The sequence below is a fragment of the Pelodiscus sinensis genome, chromosome 4 (assembly GCF_052426305.1).
Source record: "Pelodiscus sinensis isolate ZL-2025 chromosome 4, ASM5242630v1, whole genome shotgun sequence".
Lineage (NCBI taxonomy): Eukaryota > Metazoa > Chordata > Testudines > Trionychidae > Pelodiscus > Pelodiscus sinensis.
Genome location: NC_143055.1, coordinates 58,832,171 through 58,846,763, shown reverse-complemented (window position 1 = coordinate 58,846,763; position 14,593 = coordinate 58,832,171). Strand labels below are relative to the sequence as shown.

Below are 14,593 nucleotides of genomic sequence, written 5' to 3'. Positions count from 1 at the left end.
CTCTCAAATTTAACTAGTTGTAAAATTCATTCCATTCTTGAAATTGACTAGCTAGGATAACTACTGAATTAAATACTTTGTTATAGCCATTTGTTGTAGAAAAGGGGGGGGAGGTATTAAGAAAAGATCACAGTTTGGGAGCATTTTCATGGCTTCCATGAAATGTAAACAGGCCCCTAACTACAAGGGAAGAGGCACGCTCCTCTTCCTCCTTTTTTGTGTGGTTGAGTGAGTGCACAGATCACACTTACTGGATCAGGGACAGCTAAGGAAATATTCGTGGGAATTCCTAGTTTGTGAATCTCACTGGGGCTTAAGTATGAATTAGGCACTGAATAGCTTGATGTTGTCAGAACTTAGGTTTGTCCATGTCCACTGGTAGAAACATAGGGGCCTTTACCAGCAGAAATTTAGGCACCTACGGACCTTAGGCACTTACAGGGACAAGCAGCAACTAGGCACTGGTTTCATGAATACCAATAGAGCCCAGATATTAGACCTGGATACCTAAAGGCATGCCTATACTGCAGTTGAAAACTTGAGACTGGTATGTGCCATCTGGCTCAGGCTAAGTGGCTGCTTAATTGCCATATAGATGTTTAGGTTTGGACTGGAGCCTGGGCTTTGTGAGGTGGGAGAGTTCCAGAGCAGGGACACTGGAAGAGGGGAAGCCAAGGGGTGATGGTACTCCCACTTTTTGCCACAGGCCTGGTCCGCTGCCTCTCCTCTTTAGTCTCCAAGGCCACAAGGCTGGAAGCTGGAGCTAGGTCAGGGTAAGACTCATGCGGGCCAGCTGCAGGGAGCCATGGACCCTCCACTTGCTCTGGCTGGCAGGCCAGGAACCAGGCTGGAGGCTGCTCTTGGTTCCCCCCTCCCTCCCGGTCAGGTGGAGGAACCTGGGCTCCCTCACCTGGCTTCTGGCTTGAGTGGTGCCTCACAGGGAAGAGGAGGAGCCAGCGCAAGAGTGGAGCCCTGGAGGGGTGGGACATTGTGCTTCCCCCCACTTTTAAGAAGAACCCATCACCCCTGCCCTAGCCTGAGTCCCCTTAGTCAGATGGCATGGGCCAATCGTGGGTTTGTCATTGTAGCGTAAATCTAACACCATGGCTCAGAGAAGAATGTTTATAAATACCAGGCAATGACAACAAAAATTAATGGGCCAAATTCATAGGTATAACTCCATAAATGTCAGTGGAGTTACACAGCAGATGATTTTGGCATAATGTGGATCAAGTGGACGTACAGGGCAATTACGTGTGCTGACTGGAAGATGAAAGGTTAGAACAGTTGACTTGGCTGAACTGACAGCAAGCTGCATAGCTTTTTCCATCTTCTTGTAAGTAAGCCATTGTTGATGCAAACCTAAAAGAATATGGCTGCATTATTTTGTTCAAAAAGAGTTTCTTCCTCTCTGAGATGTTGGACTTTACACTGGTGTCTCAGAGGGTACATCTATACTTGCTCCCTAGTTTGAACTAGGGATGCAAATGTAGGCGACCAAAATTGCTAATGAAGTGGGGATTTAAATATCGTGCACTTCATTAGCATGATCTCGCCGGCACGTTACTCTGCTCAACAGCTGTTTTGAAAGTGAAAGTGCACGCCAGGACGTGTTAGTTTGAACCGAACCCCTCATTTTTTTAAGAAGTAACGTTAGTTCGAACCAAGGGGTTTGATTCAAACTAACGCGCCCCAGCGCGCACTTTCACTTTCAAAACAGTGGTTGAGTGGAGTAACGCGCCAGCGAAATCAGGCTAACAAAGCACGGGATATTTAAATCCCTGCTTCATAAGCAATTTCGGTTGCCTATGTTTGCATCCCTAGATTGAACTAGGGAGCAAGTATAGACGTACTCTCACACAAGTCTATGACTTGGCAGACCCTATGGGGAATCAGGAGCAGCCAACACTCACCAGCCATCCCAGGTAGCACTGGGGCAGACAGATCTGAAACTGCCTCAGGCAGCAAAGGCAGCAGCAAGAGTGAGACCCATGGCAGCAGTTTCTATCTGCATTTCCCTGTCCTATCCAACAGCTCCCAACTGACTGGCCCTTCCTTTCTCAGTTGACCTGCCTTTGGTCACCATGGCAATTCCAGGGTCTTCATTAGTTCCTGTGACTTCACTCCCACATGTCCCAGGCAGTCAGTCTGCCTCTTACATAGGCTTGTGCTACTAAGTATGTTTGCACAGAGCCAAGCTCACTGAGCCCTCTCCTGTGAAGTGTATAGGCATTGCTCTAATACAAGTACACATGAATGTGTGCTGGTGTACTTTGATATGCTCAGGCAGCCCAGTTTGGCTCATGTACCTATGCTCTTCTATGCTTGCTGTGCCTCCTTTGGCTGTGTGGATCCATGAGTCATGACCAGATATGAGCAGTGGCCCTGAGAAAACAAACTGGAGTCACTGACTGATTTGGTACAGGCATGGGGCCAAAGTCTTTGCTGGTGTAAAGTGTCAGTGTATCAAATATCACCACCAAAGAATTTGTCCAATACTCTCTTTCCCTGTGCGCCATCACTACACTCCTCTTCATTCAGCCATTTCTGTAACAAGCTCTTGTGGACTGAGCTTATTGGTAATAGTAGCACTTGTATATGCACAGTTTTTTACTCTGCCTAGGCCGTGTAGGAGTACAGTGGGGTCTGTAGGTGACACATTTGTTTGGTAACAGCCTGTGTTGTCGGCTATGCTGGTGGCTCTGTGTGACAGATGGCAATTGATATCTCAATGGATAGATCCAATGCATGTTGCTCCTTCTAGAATATGTACCTCAGCTTTTCAGACTTTGTTGTTCTTCACTGTGGTGCATCCTGCTCCCATATGAAATATTGCCTGTGTCCTGAACATATTCTGAGTGTTGCCCAACTGGGCTGGTAGGTGGACCCTGAACCCAGACTGCAGTATCTGAGTGAAAGATGGTCGGATCCCTTTAACTAGGAGCAGGGCTAGTTAGGGACACTGACAACTCCGCCAGAACCTGACTTGACTCTCCAGTTCAAATTCCACCCTGTTAGTCTGCCCTTCAGCAGGTCCCAGGTTACACAGTGAGAACAAGGGCAGGTGTAGCCACATGCAAAGCTTTTGTCGGATTCATGGGCAGGACTACAGCAATGTTTCCTTCCCCAAGAGGGAATTGTTTTTTGCGGGGGGGAGGGGGGATGAGAGCCATTGAACCAAACTGTAAGCCCTGTATCTGTGGTGGAACTCACTCGGGCGGGGGGCGAGGAGGCTCCTAGTTGCTACTTTGCCTTTTTTCTCAGCTGCTGCTCCGCTCCCTCCTCATGCAGCCTCTGGGGATCCCTCCCACTTCTTGGTTCCCCAGCTTCTTGCCCGGCCCCTGGGCTCGGCTACCTTTCCTGGAATCTGGGTGCGTGTTCTACCCCAGACGCAGCAGCCCAGTTTGGCGTCGGCACCGCGGCTCGAGGCAGCCATGGGGGCCCTGCCGCAGCTGGCCCAGGAGGGGGAGCGGCTGCTCTACTGGGGGGCCGGAGCCCTCACTCTGCTCTTCACGCTGGTGGCAGCCTTCACGTGCCGCCTGCTGCTGGCTTACCTCGGCAGATGGAAGGCGCTGAAGCCGATCCCGGGGCTCAGCCCCTGCTACCCTCTGCTGGGAAACGCGCTGCTCTTCGAGCGCAACGGGGAAGGTAACTGGGCGCTGCCTGCGAACCCCGCTGCCTCCGGCGCTGCTGCCCGCAATGCCCTAGGGACCAGCCCCGGCTGCCGGCCACAGAGCGGTGGAAGCACTGGGGAGGCGCTGGGGCTTTCCTGGGGCTGCCTCAATGGTAGCGGGTTTGGAGCTGGACTGGCCCCATCTCCAGTTGTTCTTCTTGTAGAATAACAGAACAAGGGAGCTGTTCCGGTTTGCAAAGCTCCCCCTGCCACTCAAAGCAAACAAAGAAACCCCCCCAAAGAGTTTAGAACAGGTTGAACCTCGTCCGGCACCCTGAGGACCTGTGTGATCCCGAACAAGGGAATTTGCCGGACCAGGGAGGTCAGGCGTCCGCACTTTCCCAGGGCTCTCCTACTGGCTGCTGCCCCGAGAGAACCCTCAGCCTGATTTCCTCTGACCCACCTGCCTGGCTTTGCTGCTCCCTGCCCTTCACTCTGCGTGCTGGGCAGCAGTTGCTCAGGGGTTCCCTGATCCTGGCCCTGCACAGGGGGCGGCTGCTGCTCCCCGAGGTCCCCAACCCCAGTCCCGCGCGAGCTGCAGCTCTCTACCTCCACCCAAGTCTTTGCCTGTGCAGGCTGCCGGTGGCCAGACCGGCTCCGTTCCCTTCCACTCTCAACCTCTGCAGCCGGAACTCTCTGGTCTAGGAACACTTGTGGTCCTACCGGACCACGGATGTCACCGGTGGACGAGAGAGGTTCAACCTGTACTGGGCATCCTGCTGCATTTCTAGCTCGAGACAAAACAGAAAGGCAGTATTATTCTACTAGCCAAACTTTCCCCAGAAACCTCTGGCAAACCTTATGGTTTGTATGGCCGGCCATCATCTCTATTTCTAAAGCACTAACTATTAGAATATGCAAACAAGCTCTTAACTGTGGTCAAATTTGTTCTGACCTTTGCCAAGTTTTCCCTAATTTATTTAAAACTATTTTTTTGGTTTCTGCTGTTCCATCAAGATGTAACTTAACCTTCTTTGGATGCCATCTTTCTGTTCAGTTGTAGTTTAAATATATACAATGACCCATATCTTCAGAACAAATTTAGATATACAGTATTGGAGAGATGGTTTGTCAGATAGGAAGTCTGGTCAGTAACACAATTAACATTAGATAGACATGAAACGTGTACATATTGGTTTATACACTTAAAAACAATTGTCTAAATACACATTTTCTCAAAAGAGTCTAAGACATGCAAAATTGTTGAATAATTACAAAATTAGTTGTCTCTCTCATAGGCATAAGAATTGTTTGGAAACCAACAGAATCTGGGAATGGGTCATGGGGATGGATAACTTTATGAAGACTTGTTGTACACTGGCCACTGTTGGAAGACAGGTTACTGGGCTAGATGGAACTTTGTTCTAATCCATAACATAACATTATGTATGCAGTGATTACTTCAAAACAAATGGGCAGACATCCAGTGTCATGAGACCATTCATGACACTTGTGGGATTTTCAAGACTAATCAGGCATGGTGCTATTCTTTTTTTCACCATTCACACTTTTCATTATTACATAGTATATTGTAGGGTGCTTAAGTTACTATGCAATTTTCTGTGCAGTGACATTGTGAAAATAGCAATGATTGTGAATATATCAATGATGTCTGAATTCTTTAGCAATTTTGTTTGTTTAGTGTTTGCTGGCTATTATTGTTTAACAAAAAGAATCTTTCAGATAAGTAATACTTATGTTGTAACCTCCAAGAATGCATTTACACAGCACCCTTACTTTGAAATAAATTATGTAATTTGTGCTACACAAATTGCCTAGCTTATTTCAAGGTTATTTAGGAAAATGCTTATTTTAAAATTTGACAGTCTACACAATGCCAAATTTCAAAATAAAGAGCTATTCTGAAATGTATCTTAGCCCTTGTGGAATGAGGTTTACAGGGACATCAGAATAGCAAGCCTGTTATATTTTGAAATAACAGGTATGCTCAAAAGATGTGGAATAGCTATTTTGGGATATTTCCAGTATCCCAAAATTGTACTGTAGTGTAGATGTAACCTAGTAGAATAAAAAAAAGGCTTATTTATTTTTTCCTTCTTTTAAGGGTTATTTAATTTCTTCAACTTTGATGCAAGCAGGTGGTGGTTGTGATGATCTTGTAACTACAGAAGGGCCAAATTCTGGCACACAATTAGTGAGGGCTATACAGGCAGTCCCCGGGTTAAGATAGGGACTGTAGGTTTGTTCTTAAGTTGAATTTGTATGTAAGTCGGAACTGGCGTCCAGATTCAGCCGCTGCTGAAACTGACCAGCGGCTGACTACAGGAAGCCTGAGGCAGAGTTTCTCTGCCCCAGGCTTCCTGGAATCAGCCGCTGATCAGTTTCAACAGCAGCTGAATCTGGACGCCTGGGACAGAGCAGCTGGGGCTCTGCCGGGTTGGTCCAGTAGCGCCGCTCCTAGGTGCTACTGGACCAACCCAGCAGCACCCCAGCTGCTCTGCCCCAGGTGTCCTGATTCAGCCGCTGCTGAAACTTACCAGCAGCGGCTGAATCAGGATGCCTGGGGCAGAGCAGCTGGGGTGCTGCCGGGTTGGTCCAGTAGCGCCGAGGAGCGGTGCTGTGGGACCAACCGGCAGCACCCCAGCTGCTCTACCACAGGCGTCCGCGAGAAAAGCCTGGTCTTCTGGGGGGGGGCGCACTAGCTGCACCCCCCCGCCCCACCCAGCAGACCAGGAAGACATGGGCAGCGGGACCGAGACATGCCACGATCCCGCCGCCCGCATCCTCCGCGGCTTTGCTCCACGTCTCCCTGGTCTGCTCCCCCCCCCCCGCCCAGCAGACCAGGGAGATGCGGAGCAAAGCCGCGGAGGACCCAGATGCGGAGCAAAGTCTGGGCGGTCCGCCACCCGCATCCTCTGGGGTGAGAAAAGACCCGTTCGTAAGTACGGATTCGACATAAGTTGGATCCGCGTAACCCGGGGACTGCCTGTACTGAAAATGCTGCAGCAGTGCCGCTATACCAGTTCAGTTGTCCACCATGGTGCATCAACAAAGATGCTATTACAGTGACTTGAAAGAGTCTTCCAGCAACATATTAATCCACTTCTGTGTAGGGAGAAGCTCTTATATCCACACAGTGCTGTCTAACACAAGGGTTAGGTTAGTATAACTACATTATTCAGAGGTTTGGATTTTGCACACCCGAAACAGCATTGTTATTCCAATTTATAGTGTTGACCTGCCCTGAGGAATAGAATTGTGACTCTTCGAATGGGGGACCCAGGCTGTGACGGACGGCCCCCCATGTTTTATGAAATGGACTTATGGATACGAATGTACATAACTCAAAAGTACTTTGAGAAAATTACTTCATGTAACCTATCTATCTTCATGTCTTAATCTGCTGGATCTGTTATCTTATTTTGGTGTATGTGTCATTCTTGTGTGGAACAAAACACTGTTCAGAGCTGCACTTGTCAACAAAACTTTTTTCTTCATGGTGGTATCTGAAAAACAAAACATCACCCATGGTGGTCTGGGCCACTTAAGGAGTTCTCAGTTAGGTTTTATATCTCCACCCATCACTTGTCTCCATGTAGGGACCCTTGTCCCACTTCTTTTTGACTGGAGGTTTTAAGACTTTGAAGCTATTTGCCTGACACTCATATCCTCAGCAAACCAGTGTGGATAAAGGCCAGTGCCTGTGTTTTGCATTCTTTCCAAGGGCTATCAACAGTATAAGCTGCCTGACGGTCTGTGAAAATGTGAAGGATCTTGAATATAGTTGTGGAAAGACTGCTGCTCACCTTGATTCAGTGGATGGGGATAAAAAAGGCCATACCGGTGAGATGGGGGATCAATACCCATTCCCTGCACTGAGATTAGGAGACTTTTCAGGTCCTCATGCTTGAATCTCTGAAGAGGTGGAGCTAAGAATTTGGCAATGTTAAAAGAATGGTTAAGAATTGCTTTTCGGGTAGTCAACCAAATACTTGCATTTGTCCAAATACTTGCTTCCTGAGATATTTCAAAGAGAAACGAGGAAATGTTACCCATCTTCAGGGCAGCCAGTATTTTGAGGGACAAAAGAATACACACACATTCCCTAGGAATCAGATGGGAGATGGATGTGGGAGCACTGGGTCTCAGGTTCACACCCCAAAATTTTGGAATGACAAGGGCAAAAAGGGGTGCATGACAAATACACGTAGAAGTCTAAAGAGAGAAATTACACAGCAGGGTTGTCAAACCACTCTGCATGGATTTTTGCTGAATTGTTTGCTGAATTGTTAGAATATTTATTATCTGAATAGTTAAAATGTGAAATTATGAAAAGGTAAAGGAAGAGAATTCCTCACGGGTGCCCCTATGATGTTGGAAACCCTAAGAACACCCACTTATTTCTAAGGCAGATGTGACAGATAATGTAACCAAATGTAGTATATTTTTTGAGCGGGAGGATGTGTGAAATGTATTAAGTTTATGCACCACTGTGGGTCAGGGATTGTATATATTACTGTGTTTTACTTCGCAGGGGAGATTTACTATCACTACTTCAGGAAGTAGAACAGAGTGAGGTGATTAAGGTGAAACACTAAGACTAAACAACTCTAAGGAAGTATCACCCTCTGGAGTGGTTTGCATGTACTAGTTGCAGTTGGGTTTTACAGAGACTGATACTAACACAAGTATTTTGGCATAAAGGATGAATTTTTATGGCATAAATGGACACGGGACCTTCTTCTGATGCAGCAAATAGATTGGACCTTCTTTCCAAGAGAGGCCACCAACCCTTGCAGAAAGGTTGTAAATGCTTTGTCCTACTAGGGCCCCATAAAACAGATGGGTTACCTCTGGTAAGCTTCTGACATGCATATAGGAACTTCATTGGTTTTTGTTTTCTCTATAGTGCAAATACCTTAAGAATAAAGGTGCTTGCTTAGAATGAACTGTGTGGTAACTTAAGCTGCGGACAATACACTATTCATAACCCTAAGAGAAAAGTGAGCTGGCTGTTAGGCAGACTGGATGTCACTTTGAATGTCACGGTGTGAGGCAGGGAGCAGTACAGCTTTAAAGCCCTGGGTCCGCAGAGAGTGAGCCAAGGGTTCCTATCTAGAGACAGGTGATTGTGGCGGTCCTGAATCCTGATTGAGGATGCCTGGTGTGGCCCACAAAGGGGAGCGTACAAGATGCAGTTATCCTGAAATTGATACTTTGCAGAGTTTTGTTTGTACAGCCATTTCACTGTCAGGGAACATACCCCTCATTAACAGGAGTCATAGGATTTCCATTCCCTAGCTACACCCTGTAACAAACATTTTTGGCTCTGTATAATACGAAGTGGTAAATTAGTATTGGCAACTAATCACTTAAATTATGATAATATAAAAATGATATTGTTTCTGATTTATCTGACAGCACTCCACCCAGTATATTTTATACATCAAAGTAAGGCTGGAAAACATCCAACACCTACTTGCTCTTGGGTCAAACCAAGCTGCAATACATTGGTACACTGAGTCACATCAAAGCAAACCTGCCCCTGCCTGCTCTCATAATGACTGAATATGCCTCACTTCTTAGATTTGAAGATAATGGTCTATTGCTGGCTGAACTCTTAGCCCCCAGCTAATGTTGCTCCCACTGCATATAGCAGGACAATCTGTTAATATAGAGCCCAATCTTTTAATGCTGGGTCCCACTCATATAAATCAATGCAGTCCTTCCATGACAACCTGGTGCTGGACAACCTCCTTCTAATAAACTAACGTTCGCTGACCTCACAGTGACAGTCCTCTTATTGGGGTGGTAGAGGGAGACCCTGGCACATGCATTTCTGCAGGTTGAAGACAATTTTCTGCCTCCTTGTCTTGTTGAGGTTCTGCCTGGACTTTTCCACTTTTCTTTATTATATTTATTCACATCTTATTTGTGGCCCCTACAAAGTGTTGGGGTCTCCACCTAGCCCAGGCTACATTGTCCATTTAGCAGCTGAGGAGGAGGCGGTTGGATGGGAACATTCTTTATTATTATGCCAGTGGTGCCCATTTCTGATTACTTATTTGTTCATGTCTCTGGGCAGAGTTCCTCTGGGTGGTGTCCATTAGCTGCAATTTGTCCATATCTTTTGTGAAATGTGGTGCCTGTAACTAGACACAATACTTCAGATGAGGCCTAATCAACATACAGTAGAGTGAAAGAATGGCCTTTTTGTCTCTTACTTACAGCACTCCTGCTAGTGCAGCCCGGAATCATGTTTGTTTTGCAATAGTGTTACACTGGTGACTCTGCTTTAGCTTGTGATCTATTACAATGGATCCCAACCTTTTTTATGCCAGAGACCGGCAAATCCATTCACAAACTTTTGGCAGACCAGTAACATTTTATTCACACATTTGCATATTCATTATGCAAATTGTGAATATGCAATCATGCAAATAAACATTACTGGTTCACCAAAATATGTAACCCTTGCCCCAGGCCCTTCATACACTCCAACACTGACTCCTGTGCTACCCCAAATTTTTAATTCAGCCTTGACCACCAGAGCAGCCGCACGACGGGCTGTCTTGGCCTTGGCTGCCGGAGCATGTCCTGGCCCCTCTGCCACTCAGCCATGGCAGGTCCCAGCCTTCCTGCTGGAGCAGGCCCCAGCCTTCCCACCATGCAGCTGCAGCAGGCCCTGGCCACCAGAGCAGGCCCCAACCCCCTTGCCACATGTCAGGTCCAAGCTTCTCCTGCTGGAACAGGTCCCAACCCCCCTACTGCTGGAGCAGGCCTCAGCCCCCGCACCACGCAGCAGACCCCGGCCTCCCACCATGCAACTGCTGCAGACCTAGGGTCCCCACTGGAGCCGGCCCCAGCTCCCCTGCCAAAGTAGGCCCTGGCCACCTCATGGCCTCAGTCTCTCTCCATGCAGCCCAGCCAGCCAGGCCGCATAGTGACTGCTGGAGCTGGAACCAGGCCACAGTGAGGCTGCCCCTAGCTGCAGCACACCTGGCTGCCAGCTCCCCCCCCCTCCCCCCCACTCTTCTGCTGCATGGGGAAAGTGGGCAGGAAGGGAATTCCCTTATGGGGAACCCTAGAGGGTGGGACTCATTAAAAGCTGGGAGTGTGGTCTGGCAAAGTGCCATGGCCCCGCAGGCAGGGGTTTGCAGCTCACTGCCAGTTCGCGGGCCAGTGATTGGGAACCGCTGATCTACTACAACACTAGATTTCTTTCCAAAGTACTCCTTCATAGGCAGTCACTTCCCATTTTGTATGTGTGCAAGTGATTATTGTTTCCTAAGTGGGGTACTTTGCATTCATCCTTTCTATATTTCATCATATACTTGAACCTCTTTAATCCAGCAACCTTGGGAAATAGGATATACTGGATTATAAAATTTCTTGGATCATGAGCATTAGTCACAATGAAGGGCTCTTGGAGTGCGAGATCTGGGAAGGAGGGTGCAAGAGAGCTCTGGGGTGGGGATGCAGGGTCTGGGATGGTGCAGGTGTATGTTGAGTGGGGGTGGGTGGAATCTGGACATGAGGAAGGGTGTGTCACAGGAATAGGAGTGACGAGTCTGGGCATGAGAGATGCTTACCTGGCACCCCACTCTTGGGGGCACACATGGCTCTGTGCCCCCCCAGAAACTCTCAGGTCCTGCCCCCCACTACTATGAAAGTGATGGGGAAAAGTCTCCAGACAAGCACATTGCTACACGGCTGTTCCCCCAGCAGGGATGGGGGTGAGGGGTGAAGCAGCAATGTGCAGAGCTGCTTCCTCCTCTGCCTATCAGAGTCTGAACCATGGGTGTCCCAGATTAGGAACACATAGATTATAGAGGTTCATGTATATCTACTTCAAACCATTCTCCAGTTTGTCCAGATAATTCTGAATGTTCATCCTATTCGCCAAAGCAGTTGCAACCCCTCTCAGTTTGGTATTATCTACAAATTTCTAAGTGTATTCTCTATGCCCTTATCTAAGTGACCAATGAAGATATTGAATGGATTGGACACAAACAATTCTTGTGGGACCCCACTTGATATGTCCTCCCAACTTGACTGTGAACCACTGATATCTATTCTTTAGGAGCAGTTTTCTAACCAGTTATGCATCCACCTTATAGTAGCTCTGTCTAGGTTGTATTTCCCTGGTTTGTTTATGAAAGGTTGTGTGAGATATTATCAAAAAACTTACTAAAGTCAAGTTATTCCACATCTACCACTCCCCCTCCTACATCCAAGTCTGATCCTGTCAAAGAAAGCTATTAAGTGGTTTGACATAATTGGTTTTGAGAAATCTGTACTGTCACTTATCACTTTCTCATTTTCTAGGTATCTTCAAATTGATTGCTTAATTATTTGCTCCATTATGTTTCTGGATTCTAAAAAGGATATATCCTTTCTGTTTGGATTGCAAGCAAAATTCCAGGTCTTCTTTTGTGTCAATAGAATGCTTTTCAGATTTCGGTCATGGTTTCTGTTGGGACCCATAAGTACTATTGTAATCAAAATAATAAATGAGTGCAAAACAAAACAATTTTATTTTAGTAGCAAATGGAATGCTACAGTGCATTTATAATCTGTTAATCACAGAAGTTCTGGTTTTGGCCCATTCAAACAGATTTTCTTTTCCAGATTTCTTTAAACAAATTATGCAATACTGTGAAGATTTCAGGAATCAACCACTGTTAAAATGTTGGATAGGACCATTGCCTTTACTGATTTTGTATCACCCAGATACTATTGAGGTGAGTATTCCTGTCTCATTTTAAATAAATCTATTTGTACAATTCATGCATTTATAGCGCAAAACATGTCAGAAATTTGACATTCCGTCAGTGTAATTTATAAATTGGAAGCATCAAAATATTTGATCTGATGTCATTTAAGATTCATAGGCAACCATTTGTAAACCAGTGCTTAGAAAGTTTCAAAATGATGAACAAGTTGCTAAGAGAAATTTTAGCATAAAAATTTTAGAAAATACTGATTAAATACATTTGAAAAAAATGTTTTTCCATTAATTGCTTTCTCTTTCCCCTTTATTTCCATGTGTACTGTACATGCTGCTGATGACAACTGAAGTGTATGCACATATCAGTAGAAGACAGGAAAATGTAAATAGCAATACTGATATTTTGTTTCACTTAAAAAAAATTAAACCCTGTTTCTTCTTTGGTTGAGTCAGCAAAATGGGCATGTTCAGGGAGTTAACTAACCATTATAGTTATTCCCTAATTTGAAATTTTAAATAATGTTATCTTCAGAATTTACAGAAAAGATTGAAAATGGCTGGACATGCAACACTGACACCAATCTTCAAAAACTTCTTCATAGGCCTAGAGCAGTGGTTCTCAAACTTTTTTGTCCCACAGCCCACCCTGCTCAACACAGACATGTTGGTGGACCACCAGCTAACCATCTATGATGACAAAATGGATGCAGGTGGGGCTGCAGGGTCTTGCTGGGAGGTAGGGTTCAGGAGCAGGCTCATAACGGGAGGGGGTCCAAGTGTGAGGGACGGGAGCGGACTTAGGGTATGGGAATCTGGGAGGGAGAGTGCAGGAGTGGGGTGGGGAGTCTGGGAATGAAGGAGGATGGTGGCATCTACCTGGCTCCATGCCTCTCACTGCTCCTAGGCACCACTTCTGCTACTCCCATTGATTGTGGTTTGGGCCAATGGGAGCATCCGGGAAAGCCTCCTGGTGAACAGTTTCCTGTGCAGAGATTCCCCCAGCTGTGGGGATGGGAACTGGCAGCACGAGGAGCCACATCCTTCCCCCGCAAACTGGATCTGGTCCTGCAGTGGGAAGCTGGCACTGGTGCTCCAACCTTGCGGTGAGTGTGTGTGTGGCTGAGGGACTGGAGCATCAGTGAATGCTTCCTGCTGCAGAGAGGGGACGAGCCCCAAGCCTGCAGCCTATCTGCAAGTCGGTCACAGACCACTAGTGGTTCATGGACCACACTTTGAGAACCACCAACCTCAAACCTAGACTTCATGTTGATTCCTTCCTCCCCTTTCTCCTTTACAAAGGGACATTTTAACTCTAGGCACTCAGGGGAACACAGAGAGTACATGTCAGTTACTCCTTGAGGGGTATGTTGCAGGAGGTAATGAAATGACACAATCACTCCCCATCAGTGCAACTGAGAACACAGTATCTTGGGGTTCTCATTGCAAGTACCACTCACCTTTACTATGGCAGCATGCAAATAGTGTAGTCTAGCCCTGAATGGTTTGTAGTTTGCTTGGATATAAATGCAAAGTTTCTTCTTCTGTGTCTTTACATTGGTTGATTCAAAAACCTTCTGTGGTTCTCCAATATGAAAGGAAATGTTTTCATTTTGCCTTATCAACATTATCAGGTTCTGAATGTAAATGCTGTGGTAAGGATCCACTAGTTTTCAAATGGCAGAGCTGTGCTTTCTTCTTCGATGTACAGTTGGTTTTTATTAGCGAGTGATATATGGTTGAAATACATTTTATTGTATTTATTTAATGAAGTGCATAAAAAGAAATTTCTCCACAGCCCTTGGATAAAGACTGTCTATCTCCGTGGAGGACAATCTTGACCTGCGGGCCACATGCGGTCCATTGGGGTAGTCTGACTGAGGGATGTGAGACGTTTTGCTGACGTTGACTGTCTGCAGGCACCATAACCCCACAGCTCCCAGGGGCCACAGTTCTCTGTTCCTGGCCAATGGGAGCTGTGGGACGTGGTGCCTGCAAGTAAAGGAGCCCCACATATGTGCTGGTTGCTGTTTCCCACAGCTCCCATTGGCTGGGAATAGAAAATTGTGGTTCCTGGCAGCTGCAGGGGTGGTGCTTGCAGATGGTCAGTGTCAGCAAAATGTCTTGTTGCCTGCAGTCAGATTACTCTGATAGGCCAAAGGTGGATCACCAGTGGTCTGTCTGATAGAAATAATGTAACTCACACATGAATTAGATTAAAGCTGGAAAAA

At 46.6% G+C, this 14,593-nt stretch overlaps 1 protein-coding gene across 2 annotated transcripts in view; it reads left to right on the top strand.

The window, feature by feature from the left end:
• The first annotated feature begins 3,331 nt into the window (after nt 1–3,331).
• LOC102455571 (cytochrome P450 4V2-like) overlaps nt 3,332–14,593 on the top strand; it is a 35,778-nt gene continuing 24,516 nt past the window's right edge. Inside the window, exons 1-2 of one of the 2 annotated variants that reach the window (XM_014576249.4) lie at nt 3,332–3,648; nt 12,266–12,378. In XM_014576249.4, the coding sequence (XP_014431735.4) occupies nt 3,435–3,648; nt 12,266–12,378 (327 nt within the window). In that variant the 5' untranslated portion in view covers nt 3,332–3,434. The remainder of the gene's footprint in view (nt 3,649–12,265; nt 12,379–14,593) is intronic. The other variant, XM_075930341.2, reaches the window with a different exon arrangement.